The 13,218-nt window shown below is 33.4% G+C and overlaps 1 protein-coding gene and 1 long non-coding RNA gene across 2 annotated transcripts in view; one reads left to right on the top strand and one right to left on the bottom strand.

Annotated features, from left to right (window-relative positions):
• The window catches only part of LOC147067155 (uncharacterized), a 561,518-nt gene that overhangs the window by 431,619 nt on the left and 116,681 nt on the right, over positions 1-13,218 (bottom strand). The gene's annotated exons all lie outside the window — the stretch shown is intronic.
• The window catches only part of Hmbs (porphobilinogen deaminase-like protein l(3)02640), a 31,928-nt gene that overhangs the window by 15,940 nt on the left and 2,770 nt on the right, over positions 1-13,218 (top strand). The window contains exons 3-6 of the mRNA XM_085954902.1: positions 8,804-8,990; positions 11,252-11,334; positions 11,425-11,687; positions 12,937-13,096. Of these exons, the coding sequence (XP_085811028.1) occupies positions 8,804-8,990; positions 11,252-11,334; positions 11,425-11,687; positions 12,937-13,096 (693 nt within the window). The remainder of the gene's footprint in view (positions 1-8,803; positions 8,991-11,251; positions 11,335-11,424; positions 11,688-12,936; positions 13,097-13,218) is intronic.

Raw genomic sequence — 13,218 nt, 5'->3', positions numbered from 1 at the left:
TCTGCCAATATTCCACAGCTAGCAGATACTGGAGATTTAACCTTATCACTGCCAACCAATTTTTACTAGATGGACACTTGTAGGCCAGCTATTTTTGGAATAAAATAAATCCCTTATAAAATAAAAAATAGGAACAGAATGATAAATATTTGTGAAAACTTACCAAATCAACATGTTTCTTCAGTTTATCGTGAATATTTTTACACTAAAATCATGAATATTGCTTAGAAAATATATACGAACAGTTATTTCAAAGTTATAACGCTTACAAGAATCCGGGAGTTAATTTGTCTGTAGCCTGACGTGACATACATGCTTTGGCGAGTTAACTCGTCCGTGGCACTGATCAGGATATGAGTATTCCGCGACTCACGAATGAGCTACGTTCCAACAATTCATACAGAATATTAAAATTATCTAATTGATAAAATTTTTCAGTTGCTTGTACAAAATATTGACAGAATGTTGAGTGGCATAGATGATGGAAGCTACATATTATTATCTTTTCTCAACAGCGTTTAATTAGTGGTAATTCATGAGTATTTATAAAATGGATTGTCACTTGATATTCACCACATATATATATTGTTTTCACGATATATTTCATATTTCATATTTACTTGAAAAAGATTTTATATATATTGTTTGAATTCTCATAGTGGCAGGTAGGTACTAAATAATTTACTTCTTTTTTTTCAATATCAAGTCTAAGTTAATCTAGTTACTTGTAATCCTTGAATTTCTTCTTCTTTTCGACCATGTCCGATCGATGGGCCTATACAGAGTAGATGTTTGTATTGACAGATTTAGTTTTTTACGAGAAATGGATGTCAGTCACTTGCTCAACCTATTAGGTCCATACCCTGACACACACAAATTGAAAAACGATATGTGTACTTGCCAGACCCAGGATTCGAACCTGGGACCCACGGCGTTATAGTCCAACGCTTAAGCCGCGCGGCCACCGTAATTTGAATTTAAAGTAAGTTAATTAACATACACATCAAAACATCAAGTAGGTACCTAATGAGTAAATGATTTTTATCAATCAATGAAAACGCTGACCTGTCAATTCATTGGAGTTTGAATGAACTCTCTTCTGCAAATTGGATACCAGCTGATTTTTTAAAAATTGTTCAGAAAGATTCACATATTAGAAATGGTATATAAATATATTACGAAATGGCCAATTTATTATTAATTGTCAACTCATGATTATTGTAATAGTGTTTTAATAGTCTAAGGTAGAAATAATCATCAAATACGTGTAGATAACATTTTATTATCATAAACTAGGTACATAAAAATATTGATATTTTAGTAAAATTATAATATGGTATAATAATCCAGAGAGGGATTGGTAGTTAGAGACGAGTTCGAGAAATTTTCTAGTCAACCGGCCCAGAATGAAACTATACATGAGTACCTATCTACCTATGATTAATGAATGTTAAAATCTTTTTTTTAATACAAAGCAGAATAATTTCTGTTGAATGGGCCGGATCTGTGCCATCAGTGAGTTTGATCCGAGACCATGATCGACAGGCCGCACATACAAATTTCGCGAGTTATCTCGTCTGACTTTAAACTCAAATTACTAGTCGCAGTCAATATTTGCATAATCTAAAAAATTACACATGTGAAATACTATGCCGCAAATTATCGATGTTACATCGATTTTAGTAAGAGCTTGGCTCTACGTTCAACGTGTGTCGTTAAAAATCTAAGGCCTGTCAGATACTGCCATAGTAATATCTTGAGGCATAGAAAAGGTTAAAGTGTAATGATCACAATATGACAAGGAACCAGTTTTTGTAAAAACGATTTGTAATTAAGAAAATTGCAATTTTACTGGGACAGTCCACTCCTGGTTATCCTGTTATAATAGCAAAAATTCATATGAGAGTATCATTGTTCATTATTTTCTTTTAATAAACTAACAACCAGTGAAATACAAATTATATATTAACTCTTTTGTTCTTCAGGATGACTAGCATTTTTTTATTCAATCTGTTTTGCAAATCTTATCAATTGTTTGTTCAACAGTTAGGAAACTTTGATTAATCTTTTTAACTTTCCATTTCATTGTTTATCATTTTATTTCAATCAATCACTTTACTAAAATTAAAAAATAAAGAGTTATTGTAAAAAAACAAAGAATAATATGATAATATAATAGCTAAGTCTATAAAAGATGTCTTTGTTGAAATCTTAATCTCCTAAATTGATAGATTCATAGAATATATTTCTAGCTGATCGTGTCAGCCTTTTTCAGGCATTCAGATTCGGATTTAAAATTACGTCAATATATTTATTTATTCTATTTTCAGTGATATTCCCAATTCATTATTCTTTGACCCAGACTGAACAATATTACCACTTTAAGATCCACCCAGGGAACACAAAATTAATGGAAACTGGCTTTACCTTACTCGGTGTAGTATAACAGGCCACGTGTTACAGAATATGTTATTTTCAATAATTACCTCTCTATGATATCAATATTAAAGGCATCGGCACGCTTTGTTATACTTAAGTTTTACGACCCGACCATCATGAGGTACAATGCTTCGAAACATTGGCCCATGGGAATGCGTTTACATTTCTATTTATTAATCTGTTCTGTGGACCCACCCTAGAGTTTCACAATTCAGATTTACTGATTCTGTTTATAAACCCACGAATTTATTTATTTGTTTTCATACTTATTTAGTATAAATACTCGCAGAGGATAATTTCATGATTTGTATTCACTTTGCGTTTGCATCTAAGGACTGACTATATTTGGAGCGTAAAGATTATTATGGTTGGTTACTGGTTTCCGTGTTGTGACCTCCACTCAACAGCCAAGTTCAGGTGAAGTCTGTAATTTGTAACACTTGTATTGGTTTTTAATGACAACTTTATAAACCTAGTCACTTGGTCTATCTAATATCTATACACTGTTGCCTCTATCGATCGCTTGTCAATTTCATCATTTCCTGATATTGCATTATAATATTATATGTACTTACTGATTGTTTACTGTTTAAACTGACGACATAAACAATATATAAATTTATATAATATTGACCAGTCTAATATCTACTGATACACTCCTCCAGGAAACAGACAGTTAAGCCGTTGTCAAGATATTATGATATAGTGCAGTGGCAAGGGTTTGGGGTGGGGGTAGGCTGTTAAGATTCGACATAAATAGTGCACACTAAACTTTGTCAGTCATACTTATTTATTTTCGTTGAACTAAGAATACAATTTGCAGATCGTGCTGATTAGTTTTTAAATTTAAATTAAACCCTGCCTAAGCCAAACCATAATAGTTTAGGTATGCTATGCGCGATCTGACAAAAAGAGTGCACACCTTTTCAGTCATATTTATTTGGTTTTGTTGAATAAAGAATACATATTACGGACGATGTTAGTAATTTTTTTAATTATTAAGCCCTCATCGACCAGAATCTTTTAAAGTATGGCCAATATGCACCTTTTCATGGCATGTCGCGCTATTTTTTTTTTACTATTCATTCTTATTTGACTTGATTGAGGGCCCAGGTGTCATATAATAGTAGTAGAAAATTAAGAATATGGCATATCTGATGTTGATTTCCATGATGAGAAAAGTCAGGGCATCATAATGGCATATACATCTTAATTAGAAAGTCTACACATTGTTCAGAAATTCTCTGTTCTCACAGAAAAACCTCAAATTTTTCATTCACAATCTTTATACGGCACGTAAAAATGGAACCTCTAGTCTTTTTTTTTGAGATAAACATGGACATTTTGAACTTTAAAGTGCAATTTATATATAACTCATCATCATTTATGGCGGCGCTACAGCCCTCGGCGGGTCTTGGCTTCCTTCAAAAACTTCCTCCATCCTGGATGATCCAACGCCAACACTCTCCAGTTGCTTTGACCGAGCATTTTTAAATCTCCCGTGGCGCAGTTCACCCATCTCAATTTCGGCCGTACAGTTCTTCTTTTGCCATCAGGGGTTGCATACATAGCCTGCCTCGCCGGTATATTTTCCGGCATTCTATGCACGTGGCCGATTCAGCGCAGTCTGCATTTTCATATGCCATGCAATCTTTTTGTCCCCATAATCTGTATACATTATAACTAGGCTTACCATAATTAGTATAGCGCAAAGAAACAAATTTAACCACCCAACATTGTTTTGTTATTAAAAGTATGTATAAAAGAAGAATGCAGAAGGTTTGCTGCAGCAGAAATTAAAATTATTTTATTTCTTTATTGTACCAGTCATACTTCTCGCTGGAATGATCTTTTTTCAGCACTTTACCGTTTTTTTTAATCTTCTCATAAAAGTTGCACGTAATACCGAAGTTCAATTTGTAGTACAGTAGCACCCGTACCATAGACTCCTGCATGCGGCCTCGGTCATCCGACCAAATGTGTTTCATAATCGAGAAAACACGGCGACGTTCCTGGTAGACACAAAATATATTGAATAACTTTTACTAGATTGGGTACATCGATGTGTTGGTCCTGAAAATGTTTGAATAATTCGACACACTTGTCAACATACCCAATTTGGGTCGTCGTTGAACTCCACTCTTCATTTTTTGATGTTAGAAAAGTTTTTGCGAGTGACATCTCATTAAAAAGACTGTCAATATTAATGTTTGTCGATCATCAGAACCATGCATTGCGTTTATAGCTACAGCAGATCGTTTAATCTCATCACATTTCAGTACATGTTGAAGTCCAATCCATGCGAAGATCTCAGCGCCACCAAAACTGTTTTCCCACAGTTCAATGTATTAAATACATTGTCTATAAAAAGCGGTTACCTCTGTTATAAATGTATTAACATCATGGCTACTAAGTTTTCTCAATAACTGTTTCGCTCTCTGCAGGACAAAGATACTATCTATCCTTTCCTGAAGATTAGATTTTAATTTTCTTAGTTCCAAAACAATGTCTGTGGCGCTTGCTTGACTTTTTTTCCATGAGCACTAACCAAAAATATAATTCACCTGCGTCACTTTCAAAAAATCTCGCAATGCACGTGGACTGTTCTCTTGAGAAAGAAAATGACTTCAGTTCTTCGAATATATTTAAAATTCTTTCGACTGCCGACAACAGAGAAAGAAATCTGGTACTCCCATGCTGAACAATTTTTTTATATTTCACATCTACAAATTTACGTAATACAAATTACAAAATTCCTTTAATTGAGTTACTCGAACTATGTAGATATTAAAATATTTTCACAACAATGACAATTTGTTATTGACAATCATTCATACGCGGAACAACAGCCGGGACAAAATATCAAACCGGCCGGGACGCCGGCACCATTGTGTGAAACCGGGACAATCCCGGTCAAACCTGGATGTATGGTAAGCCTACATATAAATAATATAATAATTAACCTAGTTTAACAAGAAAACAAATTGATACCTTTTAGTAAAACACCGTCTGATTACAGATACAGATAGGAGCTTCAATTAAAAATAATTGTGATCATTATTTTGTCGGTTACTACATAAAACATTGATAATTGAGAGTGCCAATAATTTACCAAAATTATATTTTACGCTCATTTATTCTTATTAAGATTATATTATTAATTTCAACTAGGTATTACATAATGGAAATGTTTTGAATTAGATGAAATGGGTCGATACCTGTCATGTTTGATAGTAAAGAGAAATAAATAATATTCTGACACATTTGATAAATTAATTGATATTCTGTGTTAATTAGTAAAAATGGTAAATTTTCTAAAAACTTAAAGAGAGAGTTGTTTGAGGAAGCTACGACCCACTCTGGGTTGTCGTGTTTCAGGTGATTTATAAGAATTCTTGGTAAGATTAAAATAACACTGGACAGTGGTCAAGGTGAGACGACAATAAAAACACACAAGGTTAGGACCCTGCCGACAAGGACAACTAGTCGCGACCACAAATAGCAGGAAGTTTCAGGTTTGATATCAATGCTAGGACGATTTTGACATGAGCAAATCAGTTGGGATGATACGTCGAACACACGTATCTGTCCTAGTCGGCAGGAGCCTAATTGTCAGCCTTTAAAGTTTTATAATAAAATTGTATAATAATATATTATGTTCGCTTACGGACTTGGTTTGTTCCCGCCTGCGTCATTGAATGCGCATTTCAAAATGACCCCTGGTTAATATTAGCATTCTCTGTAAACATTCTTCGAATTTGCAATTGTAATAAAGTGTTTCGAGACTGGATCAACAGGAAAATGAATTTCCATTACAATTTTGAGTTTTGAATTTTGAATTTTGTCTAATAGTTTTGAAAAGTTCAGAACCATCATAATGGAGTTCTAATATGTGAGCAACGGTTCAATTGATGGTCTATATTAGTCCTCCTAAATACTCATCCATGGCGATATAGCATATTATGAGCCCTGGTCTTTTTAAGAATTGTTCTCCTATCCTGTATAATATGCTTCGTGACGACCCTCCTCCAGTCTGGAATACGAATTGCAATTTGGGTCTTCTGACCTCCTGGCGAGATGGTTTTGCGTTATTTAAAATACATTTAATCACTCAATTGAAGTAATTTTTTTTATGTTGAAATATTAAAATTGTAAATAACATTTTTGTGTTTAATTAGGTGTTTTTTTAATGAATAATAATCATATCAGTCAGCCATTAAGTTTATTTTTACGGAAATGGTTAATATATTGTTTAAGTAAGCATTATAAATTTGAACGGTATGTTTTCCACATGTTTTTCAAATGTATATATTTTATTATGTACATGCATTTTTTTAAGAAAAATTTATTATACACTACAATAGGCCATGCGGCCCAATGACAGTAGTGTAATTATTAGTAATAGAAGTGAAATCACACCCAGGCTCTTGAGAAAATCATATTATTAATATATTGTGACCTCACCGGGATAGATCCCGGAGCCCCCCGATGAAAGGCCAGCATCTTATGTACTGGACTACGAAGTCCACATTCACTTGTATGGCAGCAAGATGTAGAAAACAATATCTAAAATATTAAAGATTACATTCATGCAATTCTGTAGTTCTTCAAATGACATTAGTCGGCAACAAAATTATTTTTGAGCATTTACATTTGATAATTCCAACTGTTATCTTTGTATAAAATTATTAGTTTCATCTGTACCAGTATCTAGTCAGATTGGCGATGATAAAATTGTTTGATGCATGGCGTATTAATATTAACAGTTTGACTACAAAATATCATTCGAAACACAGAATAGATAATAAATAGAATTCCGATAGGCTATATTCAATACGCTACATTTTGATGTAGGGTTTTGAATGTGTGTCCTACGAAAATGAAACATGCATTATGCACGTGCAATAGTGTGTGTAATACACCTACATTGAATGAGTGTCAATGCATAAACCGAGTGCAGTTGTCAGTATTCAATGTATGATAATATATTCTTGACATGTGTTTAAGTTTATCCCGGACTATTCGTTACTCGAGATCGGTTACCTGCTACTCCTTACCTGTTGGATATTTCAGTTCCTATTATTTCTGAGTTCCCTGATTCCAAATCACTATCCAACATGTTCACGGTCTAATCATCATGAAATCAAGGAAGGAATTGAGTCAGCATTTACTTGATAGAATTCCATTTTACAAAATGATTATATACTTAATATATATTATCAAGTTGCATTCTTTAATGACTAGCATTTGCAACAACAAAGAGTTATTTAAGGTGACGCATCAGTGAAACGCCAAATAATTTCCAACTGTAGGCGCGACGAAATTTTGGACTCGCTGCCATTCACTGAGAGAATCTCGAGCCAGAAGCACGTCACTTTGCTGCGTGATGGCGACGGGTCAATTAATTCTAAAATCGTGTAAAGATGACTAAAAACGTTACCCATTTACTTTAAAAAGAAAACATGTCAATGAATATATTATTATTGTTACTAATAGAACAATAAACAGAACATAAAATGAACGTATATTGGATTTATATGAAAAATAATATTTCGTTTGACAGGTGTCATTTGCACCCGCGACCCGCAGTCCGCGCATCGCCTAGCAACGATCTTTTTAGACCGTGCCTCAACTAATGCATGGCCTTAATAAAAAAAATATATTCCACGAATAATACACAAAATTTAAGAATACAATTGGCCCTCGACTTTCGCACGCAATTGGTTCCTGAAAATGCGTTTGAATGTATGTAGACTGTTATGAAAGTAGAGGGATGTGAAAAAAACATCAAAAAGTGTACTTTAAAATATTTATTTATCAATGGGTATAATAAAGTTAACGAGGCGTATTAGCAATCGGGTGTTTTCTTTATAAACTTGTCAAGAGATAGTTGAACACCACCCTTTTACATATTTGAGAAGGTGACAGGGAGCGGAGGAAAGAGGAGCAACTGCGTGGAAGCGCACAGTTTTTGTATTATCACCAAAATTCTGAATTTTAAGAAATGTACGAAATAGCAAACTGTGCGAAAGTAGAACGTTCAAAAGTCGAGGGCTGCCTGTACAATTCTTTATTGTATAACAACTTTGGAAACATACATAAAATTTCCCTTTGTTTGAATTGGTTTTTATAAAAAAAATTGTAATACATATTATGTTTCTGAGGTTGTTACAAATACTGTAAGTAAGTCAATCCGATGATTCAACAAATGAAAAATGTTGACCTTAATCCTGCACTGGGTTGAAAGTGGTCGATGGTAATGATAGGATAGTATCCTCCTCCTCTAGCTATGACAGAAAAAAAATCATCCAACCTACTACCTTTCTGATCCGTTGACTAATATTGTCTTTCTGTTTATTTCCAGTGACAATGACAACGCTTGGCGATCGAGTGCTGAACATTTCACTGCCCAAGATCGGCGAAAAGTCTCTCTTCACAAAAGACTTAGAGGAAGCCTTGGAGAATGGATCCGTAGACTTGGTCGTCCATTCTCTCAAGGATTTGCCTACCACGCTACCCAATAACATGGCCATCGGGGCAGTATTAGAAAGGTGAATTAATTTTAGATATAGGTACTGAATTTTATGTGCTTCCAATAAATTGCTTCCCTCAAATTTAATTTGAAGACACTTGTTCACTTATGACACTTGTTCCACTCGCTTATTAATTATTATCAATTGAGTCGTTTAGTCGCTAAACCCCGCTCTAAAGGTTTTTTTGAGTTTCGAGTAAATCATGAAAAACTGTTTTGTACATGTACGATGATGTTGATGCTAATAGTGGTAAAATTTATATACCGATTTAAACGTATGCTAATAATCATGTTTTGAATCGCAACATCTGATTGGTCGGCTATATAGAGCGGATTTGGCAACTCAAGTCAATATTCATTTTGTTTTTTTGACAAAACAGGCAGAATTTAAAACTTACACCTAAATAGGCTGGTAGACCTATCGATTTAGCACATATTATGTACATTCAAAACTAATTTTATTGCAAAATTGCCTGGAGGAGCGGATTTGGCGACTAAGCGACTCAATTATACAAAGAACTTACATATTCCTGCTAAGCCAAAATTGCATTAGTGACAATTTACAACTTTACAAGTGAGCAATTTGCAAAAAGAATTTTAGTGGTGCTGTCAATTAATCTTTTTTACTAAATAAGGAGTTAGGAGCAATTAGGATTAAAAATGTTTTCATTTATTTTATATATTGTGTCGCATAATAAGTGATCGGTAATTTTATAAATTGTCATGAATTACCAGAAGTCACTTACAAAGAAAGAAATTATCGTCGTATCAGATTTTTTCCAGATATTTTTGTACAACTGTAATTTTGTGATTATTGTGTCGACCTGCGTGGATACATTGTTTAGACTTTGGTATCTAATTAATATACATTGTCATTCAAGACGAAGGTGAAAAGTTACACGACAACTAATTAATGACTACGTTATAAATACTAATGCCTGTGTAAATTGACCAATTAAATATTTATATTGGTGTTTTCCGAGCATTACTATTCTGTCACGTCATGCAAACACCATTATGTCTATGCTATACATTTTGGTAAATATAAATTGATATATTATTTACATAATTCAAAATGAAGAAATGTATAAACCGGAATATTTTAAATTTTCCCAAAGTAATGCTATCTGTAAACATTCATGATTATGACAATAATTGAATTTCTAATATTCTTCTAAATCAACAGTTCAATAATTTGGGTTTTATTTGTGTATGAACTGTCATTGAAATATTTATTTAGGCTTTACTAGTAGTAAAGTGGAAGATGCATCAACAGTAGTTTCCTTTTCAATACGTTTGCTACTGTTGTATAATATGCTCCTGTTTATTATAGTAATATTAATAGCTATAATGACACCATGTTAGATGCAGATACCATTTCTTTCCGTGCGCTAGAACTAGGCAGGGATAATTTGTATATTGTCTATGGTCACTATCGATGACGAATGTTTATATTGCTTCTGTCGTATAGTCTTCTCCTTTTTTTTTGTACCCACCCGAGCTATCGAACCGAGTATCTATAGTCTTAAGATCGAACCTTATTTTTGATGTGGTATATTTTCATAATTAAGTAGTTCATTTTTAATTTCGTGAAATCACAATTAATAAATTTCAAGTTGAAACACTAGCATGTGTGACAGATTGTTATATATTTGTCGAAACGTAAAGAAGACATAATAGATTTTCATATCTATGTTCAAAGGTCTGTGACAGCATACGTTGTCATAGTTTTTCAATCACGTGTAAACGATTGACATCCATTTCTAAACCAAAATTCTCAACTATGCTTTCTAATAATAAAAATTGTGGAACTATATTCTATTTTTACGCAAAATGGATGTTAGCCACTTGCTCAACCTATTAGGTCCATACTCTACACAAATTGAAAAACAATATGTGTACTCTCCAGACTCTGGATTCGAACATGGGACCCACGACGATGCTTAAGTCGCGTGGCCATCGTAGGCGTAAAAACAAAATCTGTTACTACAAAAACCTCCACTCTGTGGAGGCCCATAATATTACGATCCATAATATTATGATTATTAGTATTGGACATGTTAAAAAAAAAATATTCTATAGTAAAATACACTCTGTATTGCAGAAGACATCATTCGTGAGACATGATAGTTCACAATATAGTTGATCAAAATAAAGTAGTTTTGTTAAGAGGTACACCCCTTCAAGGTCAAGCTGTTCATTGAATTATACTTTGGGAATATTCGCACACCTCTAAAATTGGCATACATTGAATTTGGTTTAAAATGATATTTCTTTCAGAGAGGATCCCAGGGATGCTCTGGTGCTCAGGGAGGATTTCAAAGGACACACTTTGGCGACCTTACCTAAAGGTTCAATTATCGGTAAGATACTGTCATTCTTTATAAACATAGAATATGATATTGCGTGTCAGAGTTAAAAATTAGTTAATTTAATTACTAATCATGTAATAGGTACTTCATCCCTGCGTCGGACAGCCCAGATATCCCGTACGCATCAACATTTGAAAGTTGTCGACATCCGAGGCAACTTAAACACACGTCTCAAGAAACTAGATCAAAATTGCCCCAAGAACGGAATCAAAAGCAACGTAGACACGGAGACTATTGTTAAGAATGGCCTTGGCGAAAATCAACTTGAGAATCCCAACTATGCAGCGCTGGTATTAGCCCAAGCTGGCCTTGTGAGGATGGGATGGGATGACAGGATTTCGCAAGTAATTATCCTTCAACTAATTCTGTAACTACATGCTTTCATTGACACCAGTATGATCTAAAGAATATAGAATTAAGATTTAGGTGATAATATTCTTTCATGGACATCTCCCATTATTCAGTTTGATTATTGACAGTCAGCTGTCAAATATATGAAAAGTAATACAATATCTTTTATAGTTATTTATCAGCCAAAAAAGAAATTATTGAGACGATTCTGCAGTATATGGACTAAATAGTACCAATGGTGAACCTTTTAATGCTTACTTGCCAAAAACTAAAAAACAACCTTATAAGGGATGGTATGCCAATAGCTAACTATGGGGGAAATTTGAAAAAATAGGAACAGCATCATGTCGATAACTTAGAAGTATTTTGTATCTTTGTAAAATTAGTGAAATGTATAGTTTATTAGAGCCCACCCCCTAAAGCGATAGTGAATATAAAATAGTTGATATATACATGCGATGCTTGTTCTCGGGCAGAATCAATTACGTAAAAAAAATACATACAAATGCGATGTTTGTGCATTTATAAGTAGATTTTATAATCACTCAAAAACATTCGTAAAAATTATTTAAATCAGATACTTGTGCATCATAATTATTATTATGACGGTGCGGTGGCCAGTATTGCATTATTTTTCTAAAACATATATATCGATATATAAGGTATAAAGTCAGAACTGTAAAATGGTAACTTTTCTGTATAGTACGATTTTAATAAATTTTAATGACACCACGTTAATTTAAATGCTGGAAAAATATTTTTTAGTTACTTATGCCTGTAAAATATTGATATAATTTTTGTTTTCTTTTTGATATCATCGTTAAAATTATCTGATAAAGGCACTCAAGTTAAAATAGCCAAAAACGCGGTTCGGACCTTTTATATAAGAGGTGTCAATATATTATTATAAAATAGATTTCATAAACAATTCTTTAACTTGCCTGCAGAATTTCTGCAAGTCTAATAGGCTCGCCACCGCTAGGTATTGCAATCCTGAACAAAAAAAATTATCACAGGATCTTGTGATTAGTGTTTTCAATCCTGATCTTAGAAATATGAATAAGAGTTTATACTAATGATGCAAAATTTAGTTATTATCACGAATGTGAATAATGTATACGATATTTTAAATTAAGAATAACAGAGTTATCAAATGTTCTTATTCTTGAATTTGATATAACAATGTTTTTCCAAAAGAAGAAAGCAGTCAGGACAATATATGGGCTTAATTTGTTCTACCAGGTTCTTCCTAGCGATGAAGTGCTGTACGCAATCGGGCAGGGAGCCTTGGCTGTCGAATGCCGAGCCGATCACCAAAAGATCCTGGACATGATAGCGCCACTCAACCACGCCGACACTTACTGCAGAATATTAGCCGAGAGGACCTTTCTCAGAACTTTAGGTACCAACTTGATAAGTCTCATCATAACAGACAAGTTAATTTGACTTATTTAAGCACTTTGATTTTGACCCTTTTCATCATTAAAAAAAAAATTAAAAGCTTTTAATACAAAATTTGTATAA

This window comes from Rhyacophila brunnea, unplaced genomic scaffold, assembly GCF_057557595.1.
Source record: "Rhyacophila brunnea isolate RB1 unplaced genomic scaffold, BYU_Rbru_1.0 scaffold_4, whole genome shotgun sequence".
NCBI lineage: Eukaryota > Metazoa > Arthropoda > Insecta > Trichoptera > Rhyacophilidae > Rhyacophila > Rhyacophila brunnea.
The sequence above is the reverse complement of the archived record's forward strand: the minus strand, read 5'-3'. Positions and strand labels throughout refer to the sequence as shown.